Raw genomic sequence first — 14480 nt, forward strand, 5'->3', positions numbered from 1 at the left:
TTAACACCTTAGGCCACCATTAAAAAAATGAAATAAGGGCAATTATTTAAAATAAGCCAGTCAACTTGAAAATATGTTAATTAATCGTATAAAATTATGTGGGCATAGATAAAGGCCCGGTTGACAACATTTAAATCCTTGTCGCTGATATTCAAAAAAGTTCGATTTGGCGCGCACTACTCGATATATTTTTCAAGTGAGACCGTATATTTCGGTGCTGTTCTGAGGGTCATACTGTAGAAATACTGGTTTTCGCCGCGGTATTTTTGGTATTTTTGTCAATTTCATCAATCTATTAATTTAATTTTCAATGTTATATAGAAATCCAATAAAAGCAAGTATTTCGAATAGACCAATCATGTATAGAATTGATTCATCAATCGTACAAAATTGAGTGGGCATGGCTAAATGTTCCATATAGATAGTATTATTCAACGGAACAAAGATTTGAATCGAATTTGAGTTCGCCGCAGTTCGCCGCAGTTCGCCGCACTTCGCTTTAGCAACAATGAGTCTCATTCCATACACAAATGTTGCGCATTCCATACACAAAAGTTGCTGCAACATTTACTTGAAAACCGTATTTTAGTCAAAATAAAATACATTAAGGTAATTAAAAGAAGCAATCTTGTAGAAAATGTATTTATCTATGGGATTCAGCTAAGTGGGCAAATCTATATAGCTTGAAATATAGGCAATACCCGATTCGCCGCAGTTTCGCTATTGCAACAATGAGTCCCATTCCATACACAAATGTTGCTAATTCCAGGCACACATACCCTGGGGGAATGGATGTTATAGAATTGTGAATACGTTTGCCTTCCAAGGCTCAGTAGGTATCAGGATCGAGATAAATATACACAAGATACTAATAATGTACTTTAATATGTCTAAGGAATATCAATTTGAGAAAAGGTCTTTATAAATCACGTTTCATCTTCATATAAAATTAACAAAATAGGGTATACAAAGGCCTACACGCAACATAGAGACTCTTTTTTTGTTGGACTTTTTCGTTCAAACCTTTTTTTACAATAAATACAATAAAAACAAGGATTAAAAACTATCCAATCTTGTAGAAAAATGATTCATTAATCGTATAAAATTATGTGGGCATTGCTGAGAGATTTAGTTAGTCAGCATTATTCAATGGAATATCAAAATTGAGCAATATGAACGAATTTCCCTTTTCGTTTGTTTTGATTGACCTATTTCGCTACTTGCTTTTTGTTTGACTTATTTCGCTAAAACCTTTTTTTAAGCAAAATCCAATAAAAGCATGTGTTTAAAATAAGCCAGTCAAGTAGAAAATTGATTTATTAATCGGATAAAATTATGTAGGCATGGCTAAATGTTCTATTTAGCTGGTAATATTCAACGGAACAAAGAATATAAGGAATATGGTTTCCAATCCTGACGGAGAACGATTAACCTATTACAAGCCAAGGGGGTATTTCAATTTTCCACTGAAAATAATGAATATTTAATCATTTTAGCGCAGTTCAGCTGAAAAATATCGTGGTTTTTTTTAAGTTCATAGTAGAGATGGCATGAATCCTCAAGAAGAATTTACAATCAGTAATATTTTCCGCCATTTACCTCAAGTAGTTGAACTATTTAAATACAGGGGCCTTTAGTGGGCTAAGTCGCTTGCACGGTTATTCTGGGCGGCGGTATTCACGGCGTTCGCAGTTTCATATTTAAACAAATGTATACCATCTATAGTAAATTTGATTCATTTTAAGTCAAATATGTTTACTTATGTAAGATATGAATATCAGTTTATGAGATTTGAATATTAGTTTAAGATTTACTCATCGATAGTATTATAAGAAATACCAAAGTACTCGATATATCGATACTTGTCGAGGACAAGTTCATTCATATACGACGATCAAGAAAGAAGAACATATAATAAAACCGTGCGATTAAAAGTTTACACTTACTTTGGTATTGCATTGCTGTGTTGCTGCTTACAGAAGACAAATACGCAATGATATGAAATTAAACTACCAATGTTTTGCAAAACATCGATGCATCACTCAACATCGGTAGCAGCAAAAACATCGGAAAACATCAGTAAACATCGGGATTCTCGATTCATCGATGTTTTTTTTACATCACTAATTCTCAAGCGGAAGGTGTGTTTTTTTTTTTGTTAAAATTTTTATTGTTAATTAATAGTGTTTTTTCAGATTTAAACATTGAAAAATGGTTGCCCCAAAGAAGCAGAAGAAGGCGCTGGAGAGCACCAATGCGCGTCTGGCGCTGGTGATGAAATCCGGCAAATACTGCCTGGGATACAAGCAGTCGCTGAAGACTCTGCGTCAGGGCAAGGCCAAATTGGTGCTGATCGCCAGCAACACGCCCGCCCTGAGGAAGTCCGAGATTGAGTACTACGCGATGTTGGCCAAGACTGAGGTCCAGCACTACAGCGGAACGAACATTGAGCTTGGAACCGCCTGCGGTAAATACTTCCGCGTGTGCACCATGTCCATTACCGATCCTGGAGATTCGGACATCATCCGCTCATTGACCGAGAACTAAATGGAATTTTATTTAAACTTGAATAAAAATATGGGTTAAAGAAGAACTGCCCAATGAAATCCAAAGAAACGTGTCTCTCGGCGAATCTGATTTGTGTCTGCGGTCGTGTATTGTTTCTCTTTTACTAATGGTCGCGCTCTCTCTGTTATCAGTATCATTGGCAATGAAAACAGACTTGCACATACTCGTAATTTCCCATTTAGAGCAAGGTTGCAGAAATCTCATAAGTAGGGCAATGATTTATTACAGCCGCAATGCTATTTAGAACTAAAATCTCAAACTGAGCAGTCGCATATGTACGAACATCATGCGTCCTGGCTATATCAGTGCTATTCTTCTGTGGCTTGCTTTGAGCACCTCTTACCAAGGAACAGTGCTTGGCCAGCTATTTCAAGGGGGCGGCTACTACTATCCACCACCACAGCCGTCTTATCCTGGCTACTATAGGCAAACGCAAGGACCGAGGCCGCAGCAACATCAGCGCTCGTACAAGGATATTTGCCGTTTGGTCAATACAAATGGATTCACTAATCCAGGCGGAGTGCCCAGGTGTCCGTACTAGCCGTACGAGTATATGTATTTATAAAAAGTGATTTACATTTGCAGTTCGGAAATACCAGATAAATAAACTAAGAGCAAATAGCGCTTAACTATAATAATTAATAATTACATCCATAGTTTTAGAGGCTCCATGCTGGCCTGCTGTTGACATTAACTATTCCCTATTTCCTAAACGACAAAGTGAAACCCTTAAGCTACCGACTGACTTAACACCGAATCGTATACTTTGATCGGGGTCGCCTTCCTAAAACAGTCGCTTCTGTACAATGTAAAAGACACAAACAAGGAACAGACAAAACGCAAAGAAAACAAGCATCTTGTCGGTGCATTCGCGTCTACCGTACTTTTTCAGCAGCTTTCCGGACATTTTAATGCTGCCGGCTGTGTGATGCAGCTCGTCACTTGTGGCTTCCACATTCTGTGATGACGCCACTAGGGTTTCCAGCGTGACGGCACTTTTCTGCGTTGTCTCCGACAGATGCCGCGAAATGGCCAGCATTTTCTCGGTTACATCGTTCTCCTGCGACACCAGACTGCCCTGGTTGTGTCGTGCTCTCGCTGTGGTCCGTTGCCGCAACTCACTCTCGCCAGTTATGGCCATTAGCTCCTCTCGGTTGGCTTTTTCGATCTCAAGCATAGTCGCCACATTTGCTTTGCGGAATGCCTGCAATGTTTTGGAGAATTGATCCCTATGTGTGTCCACCTCCTTTGCCAAAGATGTGTCGGCCATGTCACGTGCCCAGTCATCCAAGCGCTCGATGCTTTTGCGAATGGCCGACAGCCTTGCCCGTCCAGCTTCATTCAGCTCCTCAAGCTCGGAAATGGATGTTCTACTGTTTACTATGTCCTTTAATTTGTTGTTTCGATATTATACTTTACGGACCGGGCGTTTCTCTGGGCACTACTCACCTGAATAATTGCCTTGGCTTGCAAATTGTTGTCAATGAGGTCTTGCCGAATGGACTGTAGCGTGAATTTACCCTTGTCCATGACTGCGGCTCGAGTTTTTTTTTATTTATTTATTTTTTTTTTTTTTTGGCTGCCCGCGTATGTGAACGTGGAAATCAGTGGGACCGCTGATAAAATATACAGTCTGACCCTCAGAAATATACCAAAATATACCGTCTTGTTTTCAAAACAAAATACGAATTCTTTGATATCATAGAGTTGAATAATTTCCATTAAACTGTTATTGGGTGAACGGGAACGTGAAAGTGGACGTAGAGGGCAGAAAGAAAGTGCCGAAAGAGTCCGAACAAGAGTAGACAGCAGTAATTTGGCGCCAGTCGGAATATACCGAGCTGGTATTTTTTAGTGCTTTACAGCTATCAAGCAAGTGGCGCCGCAAAAATTTTATAAATGCGAATTGCAGAAATTAACAAGCTCAATTCCCTATTCTCGTGCTGAAACGTGAATTCTCCTGTTCTGAGCCATGGCAGACTTTTCACGCTCTTTTTCGGTAAGACGACTCTTGTTTGTGCGCGTTGAACCTTACACTTATATATTTTTTGGTGTGTTCAGTAGAATTTCTCAAATGGTTCGTTAACAATTGACATATCATCAGAAACCTTCAGAGTTACTGGATCCGCCTTGAACGGGACCCCTTATACAAGTAGCGAGAGCTCCTTGTCAAGCTTCAGTTCCAGTTCAAGCAGCAGCACCAGCACCTCCAGCATCAGCATCAGCTCTAACTCCACCTCAACAAGCTGGTTCTCTCGCTCTGCGTCAAGCAGTCACACTACTGGCGATACCTCGGAGCATTCCGTTATGGACGGTAGTGTGGGATATGCTGTGAGCATCGATGATGGTCAATCTAGCCCGGATGCTTCCGTTTCATTCAACAACCACTCTGGGCAGAGTTCGGCACTCTCCATAGATATTTCCCAGGTGGAAGCTGAAATAGAGCGCAGTATGCTTAAGCCATCTTAACCTCATGCAAGGGACTAATTGTTCTGTTTTTCAGTAAATCGCTACTGCTCAGAAGTAGTCTCAAGCATGAGCCCTGAGACCAGTGGAACAGCAACGTCGACCCCACGGATGGCCCGCCGTGTTTTTCGCCCTTCTGACAGTAAGCCAACCGTGTTGTGGACTATGGTCCTGTGAATGGAAGCAGCTATAATTTTTCTGTTTTCCTGCAGTAGCGCCAGTGGAGGTTATAAATTTACTGAACGTGGACGATACACATCGTAGATCTGCAGCGAATCGTGTACCAGAAGCGGTGATTGACTTGTGCACTCCGATCAGACAAAACGTCCCAATAGCCACGATTGATTTGGATGACTACACTATAGCCACTCCTCCTAGTCGGCGTCGTAGCTATGCTAGCTCCAGTACTCCTACTACAGCTTGTACTACTTCGGATGTCGTCGCCAGCGGCGTGTCTCCTCCGAAGCGCAAGCGCAACGACCAAAATCAGTCTTCGGGCGAAGGCTACAAGTGCCCTGTTTGTCTGGACTGCGTACGCCACCGAGAGCCATCGTCGACAAAATGTGGCCACGTTTTCTGCCGCCAATGCATCGAAACTTCCATTCGCGCCACACACAAGTGTCCAATGTGTAACAAGAAATTGTCCATTCGTCAGGTAACACGTATTTATTTGTAAGCCTGTATTTTGATATATTACCAATGCTCTGCGAGTCATCTGGGCATCTTCCCAACTTTGTATTTTTTAGTTTTAGCTCCGTACGGTAGCATCATTACTTTATTTTAAAGACGGCAACCCAATGTCCGAAATTGTGATTTTTGTATGCACACTTTAAGTTTCTTGTATTACATAATAAATTAGAGAGTAAATGCTGAATCCACAAATCATAGCCGTTACTGTTTGCACTGACTTTCTTTGGAAGCTGGTTACATCAGTCGAGGCTTTAGTAACATGCCTTGTTTCCGCGGTTCTTAACTGAATTATAGTGTCATATTGCTGGGGACAGTTTCTAGCATAGCTCTGGTTCCTGGCTCGAATTGAATTTCGTATTGATTTGGCGAACAACAACTTTTGTCCATTCTGATATAGCTGTGATGAATACCAAATCGGAATGCACTCATGCGATTGCTGGATATTCAATGCGGGGGAACAGCTTCTCGGCGAACACCTGTTATCCCTGTCGCAAGGACTTCTTCAGCTCAATAGGCGGGCGTCGGGTGCAGGAACATCGGCTGGGTCGGGCAGCTCTCATGCTGAAAAGTTGCCCCATGAAAGTGCAGTAGCTTCGATCAGCTTACCCCTCCCCATCCTTGGGTACCCAACACATCAGCTTCAGCTTCAGCCATTTCTGAATGGTCGGTTGTTCAATCTAAACCAATACGACAAAATATTTTCAAATCAATTCTACGGTTAGCTGTGGCGCCATCTATTAGCTGTTGTGTGTTGTCAGTATGAAGGCGACGCTGGAGGCGCCACTGTTTCGGCATTTTTATAGCATATTTTTGGGTGAAAGATTTTTCAAAATATTTTTCCGCAACGCTCTGCGCAACATATATTTTGCAGCATGTATGAATTTACGTAATTCGATACATTCTTCAGCAACATTCTGCCCTTGCACTAGCGAAACTATGCATTAATTCGAAAAATTACGTTATAGATTTGAAAGTGGTTACAGCTGATTGCTATGATATTTATAAGAACCACACCAGCCGTCCATGCAATATAAAGTTTTACTAGTTGATTTTTTTCAGTATTTATATCTTCTATTTATGCTTAAACGCGTATTTCTGCGGTTTGGCAAGCTCTATTCGCCCAATGCAATACGCAAAAAAAAAACTAACAAATATTAACAAATCTTTTTTTATATAGATATTTTACATACCACAGCCTTTCTGAACCATTACTAACGTTCTCTTTTTCTTAAAATTTACATGCTAAAAAAGTCGAGAAAAAGTTTCGCTCCTATTACATTTTCGAATTTGTGCCAAAATATAGGACAAATATCGGCCGGGTCGAATGAGGAATTGTTCAAAACGGAATGCCCAATAATACACGACGAGATGTGTATGACAAGCATCGGTATCGGTCCGGGCATCAATTTGTATCATTTCTTTACTTTGATTTCTTGGGATCGACTTTTGAGCACCTGCGAAGACTGTTAATTTCTTGATGGATTTTTCGGACCGAAAGGGAAGTCTTCTCTGGACATTTCTTAGCCGAGTAAGCAGCGGAGCCGCGGTCAGACGCGAAGGCATCGACCGAAAATTGGAATGAAATTTGTTCTTTGTTCTTTGCTTAAATGGACCACAACCTATCAATCTTTCTGAATGCGTTGCCTACAATATTAGCAAAAAAACTGAACAAATTCTGGCTTGAGATAGAACAAATTGTAATAAACATGGTTTCTTTAGGTAGGCTACCATTCATAGTTACGTGGTTGCATAGTTCCACAAGTTCCGTTAGCTGTTCCTCCCTGTATATCTCTCATTGTCTATACCCCAGTTTTTTTTACCAGCAGTGGTTTTAGTTTTTTGAATAGAAGTATGAAAATAATCCCCAAGTTTTAGTGACAACAAACCAAAGCCGCAAAGCGAAATGAGATTTTTCATTTGGTATCAGATATCCGCAAAACCCAGCTTGGAAAACCCGCCGCAAACAAAAGAAAATGCAAAAGTGAAACGCAAACGAGTCCAATGCTCCGTGAAAATGGGCCGGGGGAAGGGCTTGGAATGGGACAAGTGCAAAACACAGAGTGCAGCCATACAATATGACAGAAAGTAAATTGCAATCAATTAAATGCGAATGGACCAGCAGCCGACGCAATCAAAGGGGACGTCATCCCTGGCCCCTGAACCTCGACGGCTAAAAAAGCCGACACTGCAGTGTACTGTGGGGTCACGTCAGCCAAAAACTGAGAAAAAAAAGGTTGCATTTCAGGCTAGAAAGAAAACATATGGTTAAGTCTTTAAAAGACCAACTTATATAAGGGTACTTTTAGAGCACGTTTCGCCCACGGTGCGGCACAATGGCTGCTTTGGCTGGATCAACGACTCGATCGCTGACAGCATCCAGAGACAGTTGCTGCCGGCACACGAAGCTGTTAGGTTGTCTCTACTGTTCCGGCTCTCTAAGCATTGTCTGTCTTTTCCTACGAAGCCATGGAGAACTCCTACTGGCGCAACAAGGTGGCTGTGGTGACCGGCGCCTCAGTGGGCATTGGGGCCAGCACGGCCGTGCTGCTGGCCAATGCCGGCATGTCGGTCGTTGGACTCGCCCGGCGAGTGCGGCTCATTGAGGTGAGGAGTACATCTTGTACATACATACGTACAAGTCTCTCTTATGCTCTTGGCGATTTTCTGTAGACCCTCAATGATCAAGTGAAAGGCGAGGGAAAGATCTTTGCCTATGAGTGCGACCTGAACGATGAGCTGCAGTTGACCAGCGCCTTCACCTGGATACGCGAGAAATTCCACTGCATCCATGTCCTCGTCTGCAACGCTGGCATCCTTAAGGCCAACTTTCTCAGCGGTTAGTTGCGATTTACATAAATGTTATCTGGGAACAACAAAGACCTTTCCTCCATCACACTTCCAGAGTCATCCACCAAGGACATCAAGGAGCTTTTCGACACGAATGTGGTGGCCACAGCCAGCTGCCTCCGGGAGGGTCTCAAGCTCATGGCTGAGGCTAATGTTCGTGGACATATTGTGGTGATGAATAGGTGAGTATCTTTATAGGGGATTCATGCAAATATTAAACAGAATATGAGAAGAATATCGAGTTATCAGATTTGTGAATATTTGAAAAAGGAACTTCATGAAGGACTCTAAAGTGCAAATAGGTGTAAAGTGTTTTATAGGAATATTTGTAGCCAGCTAGGAGAGTCATTGGGCTAGAAATAAAGTTAATACAGGGTTCCGTTCCGCCTCTCTCCTCTAAACTTTATACAGATCTGGACCAAATCTGGACCAAATCTGGACTTCTGGTTCATAATTAAATCATTCGATGGTAAATGCGAAATAGATTTCTTGATTAACAAATTTGAACAGAAATACAAATTCCTGTCTTTGGTAATTGTTGCAGTTTTCTGAGTGCTGTTTACCCAGCTGAAATACGAAAATTGGGCTTAAACTGAAATTACACAGCAACAGCCATGTGTGTGTGCATAGCGGTGGGGAAGGTAAATCAGTAGGCATACTCGCACATATTTGTTTTATGTATAGTTTTGCTTACAGGGGACACACACGGGCTGACCAAAAGCTTCTGCCTTGAGTGCCAAAATATTGTATTTGCCAAATTATGTATGTCGTGGGGGAATGCGTGAGTGCGTGGATGAAAGGGTGCAAGGGTGCAGGGGTGCAGGGGTGCAGGGGTGGGTGTGTCCGATCGGAGGGCTTAATGAAAGTGCAAACAGTGCAGCCGGGCAGTCCAGTCAATAGCCATGGCCAGTGTTGTTCAACGCATGCATATTGCATGATTCGCGCAAAAAGGACTCGGGTTCGTCTCGCATCGCCCGTTGATGGTGATGTGATGGTTGGGCTGGTGCAGAATAGTGAGTGGGGTTGGTGCGTTATTTAAATTAAATTAAAAGCCATGCGGCAAACAAACAGCACAGCAGCACAAACATTTATTGATATTTAAATGCTGAAAGCAAAGAGAGTGACAGGGAGTGAGACAGCGAGACAGCGACAGCGACAGAGAAAGAGAGACAGATAGGAGGACCAGAGAGGGTGACCAAGCACAAGCCAAGCTCTTCCTGTTCAATCATGTTCATCTCTCTCGCTGCTGTTGCTATTGCGATACCCTTGGAGAGGGTGATGGGACTTTGAGCATAATTAAAGCTTCCTTCTGGAATCGATTCTTGGCTGAAATGTATATCCCATAGCTGCCATATGAAAGCTGGAAAGCTTGAGAGGGTATCTGAAGCTTCGGCCTGGCCTCTCGACTCCATTCCTTTTGTTGTTGCTGGTGTTGTGCTTTTGCGGTGTGGGTGTGCATTAAAAGCTTTGCATGCCCAATGTGTTTGCACAAACAACTCCAGAGTCCAGAATCCAACAGCAACAGCCGCAGCAACACCAGAACCAGAACCAAGCAATAACAGCAACAACAATAATAACAGCAACTCAATTATTCAACATAATTAAGTATTTTGCATTAAGCTGAATGCGTATTGCATTTGCATTTTGCCATTCCCCCCGCAGTTCGGCCGTCGATGATTTTTATTATTTCATGAATTGCAATGCGCGACGCATTTAAAATCAAAAATGTTGCGCATTAAGCCGAATGTTTGATTTGCGCTATGGCTTTAATTTCAAATTGCATTGATTTAATTTTAATGAAATTTACTTGAGTGCACACACAAGCGAGTGCACACCACAGGGACCCCAATAGCAGATAGCAATTACGAGTATTGCCGTTTGCCGATGAGCAAATGGATAAATTGAATAATTGCGTACACGCCGACGGCCCACGGGCGGACATGTTTTTCCCATGTCAAATTCATGGAATACAAATTGTATGTCCAAGTACTATAAAGTCAACATGAAATGGAAGAGCTATAAGTGAAGCTATAAGTAAAGGTTTTCCATAAAAACTCCTCCATATACTCCACTATTCCTTTTCTTCCTTAAGGCTCCTTAAGGGAAATTCCATCCATAAATGCACATCACATTTTTCCGCCACAATGGGATGCGCACACGGAGGACCTTATTGTCAAAACCAAATACAATTGAGCGGGGCAGTGCAGTGCGAAAGGAAACTTCGAAATTCGCAAACGTTAATTAATGAGAAAATGTATTTATTTGATGGGCGGTGCGTTGGGAGTCAAAGACAATGCCCGGCCGGAGTGGAGTGGAGTCGAGTCGAGGCCGAAACTGTCCTCTGAGGCGTTGCTAATGAGCGTGTGACGCTGTGGGGCGGGCCAGCGGTCCTCAATATGCATTTCGCTTAATGTCAATGAAATAATATTAAGACTTAATTAATTAAAAAAGTGCACTGGGCTGCTGGCAGGACGACGTTGGCTGGGGCTGGGGCTGGGGCTGAAGCTGAGGCTGAGTGTGCAGCTGTTTGCTTTAAATGCCCTCGTCCCCGAAAAACGCATGGCTACAGTCACCTGGCTGTTAAATTAAAGAAGTTTACGCAATGTTTGCACAAAATGCACGGCGACATGCAGGCAGATGGGCAGAGACAGGACTCCGACTCGTACGCGGACGCGGACACATTCTTTGAGGCATGCAAAGTGCGGATTGCAGGGGGCGGGGGGTGTTGCCTGTGGAGGCCGTGTCAGCTGCTGACCGCCATTTTTCGTAAGTGTTGCTGCTGCTGTTCCGGGGCCGCTGTCTCCGCCATTGTTTTTTTCGTCGCTGTTTTAAGTGCTTAAATCCGTTATGTTGACTTTATTTACCCACACTCACGCACACACGAACACACTTTGTCTGCCTCCTTATGTGCCCACACTGCTGCGCCGCCGTTTGACAGCGTCCTCGGGCATCGCATACCGGAAGTGCCGGTACCCTTATTCAGCGTTTATCCGGCCACGAAGCATGCAATTACGGCACTCTGCCAAACGGTGCGCCAGGAAATACATTTTCTCAAATTAAATATTAAATTAACGGTAAGTTAAATGCAGTGCATACATGGCACTCCACTCGCCACTCGCCACCCTCCAACCCCCATTATCAATCACCCTCCTCGACCATTGGTTGAAAATTTGCATGCCCATCAAACATGACGTACGCGTCTGGTTACCAAGCAGCACTCGAACTCCTACTCGTACTCCTACTCGTACTCCTCTTTATCCCCGCCAGAGCATCTGTCCCGGAATGGTGGACACGGAGTTTCTCAGTGTTTACTCGGAGGCGGTGGCCGAGCTGCCCAAACTGCAGCCCCTGGAGGTGGCCAAAGCCGTGCTGTATGCACTCGATACGCCAGATGGAGTTCAGGTCGAGGAAATAATCCTGCAGCAGATGCGAAAGGTTAATTAATGTCACCAGTAAATCGATGGCCACATGTTAGATGGCTAGATAGAATCTGTATTTTACTCCCAAATATCTGCACAGTTTATAAACAATATTTCTGCACTTAGTTATGTTTTATATTCTTTGAAACACCCATTAAAATTGATTGATGCAAATTAGACTTTGAATAAATGTTGATAAGCATAATACATTTGATAAATAAATTAAAATAAAATAGCTCTCATATTAAACACCTTATTTATGTGTATTTTGAATGTAAATCAAGTGATAAGATATGCATCTTCCATGCTGTCTTAGAGTCTTCGATTTTTGCAGATGAAAAAACTTCAATACCATTAATATTTATATATACATTCACGTATGCAATCCTTACTCAGTTTTCCTCATCAACAGCTTGACACATTTTTCCCTCCTCCGCCGCACAGACACGGGAATGAGCATTATCGATAATCTGGCATAACATATTCCATTATACTTTGATTGTTCCCTCAACAACAGGCCATGAATATTTGTATTGGCATTCGAGTATTCGTTTTCCACCTGACTGGCGGCTGCTCCGAGTCTTATCGTATTTTTGTAATTACTGAACAAGAGATTCGGTTTCAGAGCGGGGGAGAGCTCTGAGCAGGCATTTGGATGGCTTCATGTCGCCGCATGCCTCAGTGGGTCTGCTGGCAAATCAAAAATCAACTTTATCTCTCGACTGGACTGGAGGAAAGTATTTGCATACCAGCAAGCTCCAACCGAAGATACTCAAGCGGCAAATACTCAAAAGCCACAGAGAGAGAAGCTCAAAAAATTCACACAAACGGGACAGGACAACGTTGCAGCTGACAGTCGTAAAATGCAGGTGAAGCTTAGCCAGGAGCAGTCGGGAGTCAGGCGGAGCCAGGTTGATAGTCATGAATGCTGTCACAACGAGCCTTTTGTGCATTCACAGATGCAATCGGGCGCTAGTCAGGCAATTGTTTCGATTGGCTCGGCCGTAAATTTCATCGCATTCATGTGGTACAGTTGTGCAAGCTGTTAACTAACAGCGATCCAGCAGGCCCCGAGCCTTGAAAATCAATTGGAGAAAAGCCATCAAACAAAACGCTCACAGAATTTATGGGGCTATAAACTACAAGTGGCCAGATAGAGGATAGAGGCCCTGACTTGGTGGTCATCAAAGTCAAACTGGCAGCCGCCAAGCAGACCCCGCAGATGTACAATAGTAAATATTTTGGGACGACCTCATTCTATGGGAAGTTTCCCTGAAAATTGATTGAAAATTGGCGGATAGAATATACTTGAGTTTATTTATTTTCTACCGCTTTCTGTGCGGCGAGTGTGGATGGTCTGGAGCGGGTAGGGGGGGTCTGAAATAAATGAAAAGCTGGCGTCATGGTGGAATTTATTGTTGCATACTTTTCGGCTCAGCGCGCGCTGTGGCATGCAAAAAGCAAACGAAACGAAGCGCGAAAGAATTTGTGTTGCACACATGACGGTGCAGGCGGCTAACCCCCGCAGTCGTGCCGCCCTGCCCCCCGCAACGTTGCCTCCTCTGTCGGCCTTGTTTATTTTTCGGTTAAGCCCAAATATGCATTTTTCATGGCACATCCAGCACAACCACAGCCCCTGCCCGTGCCTTTTGCTGCTGTTGCTTTCCATTATAATTGTAATAACATTTGTCGAGGCCGAACTTATATTTCATTTACGAGTATTTCTGGCAATTAGCGTTGCTGCTCGGCGCCGCGTTTATTATATTTATATCACTCATACGTCATGTGTTCAGGCTTGCACTTTGGCGCTCTCTAAATCGAATAAAACGAAGCTCTGGGCAAAGTACATGGCAACAATGGCCACAATGGCCACATGAAAATACTCGCGGCATGTGCAAACAAAACGTCCAATTAAATTAGAAAAACTTTTCCTGCAAGCCGGAGCCGGAGCCGGAGCATTTAATTGAATTCCTTTGCGCTTTAACCACCTCCTCCGACTCCGACCAAGGATGGGGTGAACTATAAAATAAAATAAAACTTGTAAGCTTCACTCGAACAAACTCGTACATAAATAACGTAGGTATATTGAAGGAACCTTTTTAAATAAGCATTTCGAGTGCGGGGAAGTTCAATGTAAAATACTATAGATAAATTCTTGGCTGGAAGTTTGCTTTGGCCGCAAACTCCGACAGAAATCATTTAATTGACTCACTCTCCAAGTGGAAAGTATCCAACGTTTTCACTTATTCACTCACATATCCCCAGTCCTTCCCTAGTTCATCCATTGTCCCTGTTCACACGCAATCCACAGAATGTTTGTTATGTGACAATTAATCAAAGGACGACAGAATGATTTAATTAAGTGCCACGCCCACAATTGACACCTGTACAACATGACACTTTAGAGAGTGAAGGAGAGAGTACACGAGAGCGAGACAGGGACATGGCAAGGGACAGGAGTGAGCGTAAGACGACTTCTAAAAAGCAACT

The 14480-nt window shown here is 43.0% G+C and overlaps 4 protein-coding genes across 6 annotated transcripts; 3 read left to right on the plus strand and 1 right to left on the minus strand.

The window, feature by feature from the left end:
• Window positions 1-2196: 2196 nt before the first annotated feature.
• Window positions 2197-2616, plus strand: LOC6588350 (60S ribosomal protein L30). Its single transcript, XM_002013743.2, has one exon. It carries the CDS (start codon window positions 2212-2214, stop codon window positions 2545-2547), a length of 336 nt encoding a protein of 111 aa, XP_002013779.1. The 5' UTR covers window positions 2197-2211; the 3' UTR covers window positions 2548-2616.
• Window positions 2617-3070: 454 nt separating this feature from the next.
• On the minus strand, window positions 3071-4141 carry LOC6588303 (vesicle transport protein SEC20). Its single transcript, XM_002013745.2, has 2 exons — window positions 4018-4141; window positions 3071-3955 (listed from the first exon to the last, which is right to left on the minus strand). Exons 1-2 carry the CDS (start codon window positions 4096-4098, stop codon window positions 3353-3355), a joined length of 684 nt encoding a protein of 227 aa, XP_002013781.1. The 5' UTR covers window positions 4099-4141; the 3' UTR covers window positions 3071-3352.
• Window positions 4142-4468: 327 nt separating this feature from the next.
• Window positions 4469-5877, plus strand: LOC6588309 (E3 ubiquitin-protein ligase complex slx8-rfp subunit slx8). 3 transcript variants are annotated; one of them, XM_026994776.1, is made up of 4 exons: window positions 4469-4567; window positions 4633-5017; window positions 5072-5176; window positions 5250-5877. In XM_026994776.1, exons 1-4 carry the CDS (start codon window positions 4541-4543, stop codon window positions 5708-5710), a joined length of 978 nt encoding a protein of 325 aa, XP_026850577.1. In that variant the 5' UTR covers window positions 4469-4540; the 3' UTR covers window positions 5711-5877. The 3 variants fall into 3 exon arrangements, with proteins under 3 accessions (XP_026850577.1, XP_002013782.2, XP_026850579.1); XM_002013746.2 differs by having other exon boundaries at window positions 5247-5875; XM_026994778.1 differs by having other exon boundaries at window positions 4471-4567; window positions 4630-5017; window positions 5247-5875.
• A 2238-nt stretch (window positions 5878-8115) lies between these two features.
• LOC6587974 (farnesol dehydrogenase) lies at window positions 8116-12167 on the plus strand. Its single transcript, XM_002013747.2, has 5 exons — window positions 8116-8328; window positions 8395-8560; window positions 8627-8753; window positions 11510-11645; window positions 11839-12167. Exons 1-5 carry the CDS (start codon window positions 8191-8193, stop codon window positions 12013-12015), a joined length of 744 nt encoding a protein of 247 aa, XP_002013783.1. The 5' UTR covers window positions 8116-8190; the 3' UTR covers window positions 12016-12167.
• The last annotated feature ends 2313 nt before the right edge of the window (window positions 12168-14480 follow it).

This window comes from Drosophila persimilis, unplaced genomic scaffold (genome assembly GCF_003286085.1).
Source record: "Drosophila persimilis strain 14011-0111.01,24,50 unplaced genomic scaffold, DperRS2 tig00000000-arrow-pilon, whole genome shotgun sequence".
In the NCBI taxonomy this organism is placed as follows: domain Eukaryota; kingdom Metazoa; phylum Arthropoda; class Insecta; order Diptera; family Drosophilidae; genus Drosophila; species Drosophila persimilis.

What these genes read in the sequence shown, in the direction of transcription:
- LOC6588309 (XM_002013746.2), top strand. Translation starts at nt 4,541, where the DNA reads ATGGCAGACTTTTCACGCTCTTTTTCG. An exon ending in GGAAGCTGAAATAGAGCGCA is followed by an intron (nt 5,018 to 5,071) that starts GTATGCTTAAGC and finishes TCTGTTTTTCAG; the next exon opens with TAAATCGCTACTGCTCAGAA. An exon ending in TGTTTTTCGCCCTTCTGACA is followed by an intron (nt 5,177 to 5,246) that starts GTAAGCCAACCG and finishes GTTTTCCTGCAG; the next exon opens with TAGCGCCAGTGGAGGTTATA.
- LOC6588303 (XM_002013745.2), bottom strand. Translation starts at nt 4,098, where the DNA reads ATGGACAAGGGTAAATTCACGCTACAGTCCATTCGGCAAGACCTCATT. An exon ending in AAGCCAAGGCAATTATTCAG is followed by an intron (nt 3,956 to 4,017) that starts GTGAGTAGTGCC and finishes AACAAATTAAAG; the next exon opens with GACATAGTAAACAGTAGAAC.
- LOC6587974 (XM_002013747.2), top strand. Translation starts at nt 8,191, where the DNA reads ATGGAGAACTCCTACTGGCGCAACAAGGTGGCTGTGGTGACCGGCGCC. An exon ending in GGCGAGTGCGGCTCATTGAG is followed by an intron (nt 8,329 to 8,394) that starts GTGAGGAGTACA and finishes GATTTTCTGTAG; the next exon opens with ACCCTCAATGATCAAGTGAA. An exon ending in CATATTGTGGTGATGAATAG is followed by an intron (nt 8,754 to 11,509) that starts GTGAGTATCTTT and finishes GCCGTTTGACAG; the next exon opens with CGTCCTCGGGCATCGCATAC.
- LOC6588350 (XM_002013743.2), top strand. Translation starts at nt 2,212, where the DNA reads ATGGTTGCCCCAAAGAAGCAGAAGAAGGCGCTGGAGAGCACCAATGCG.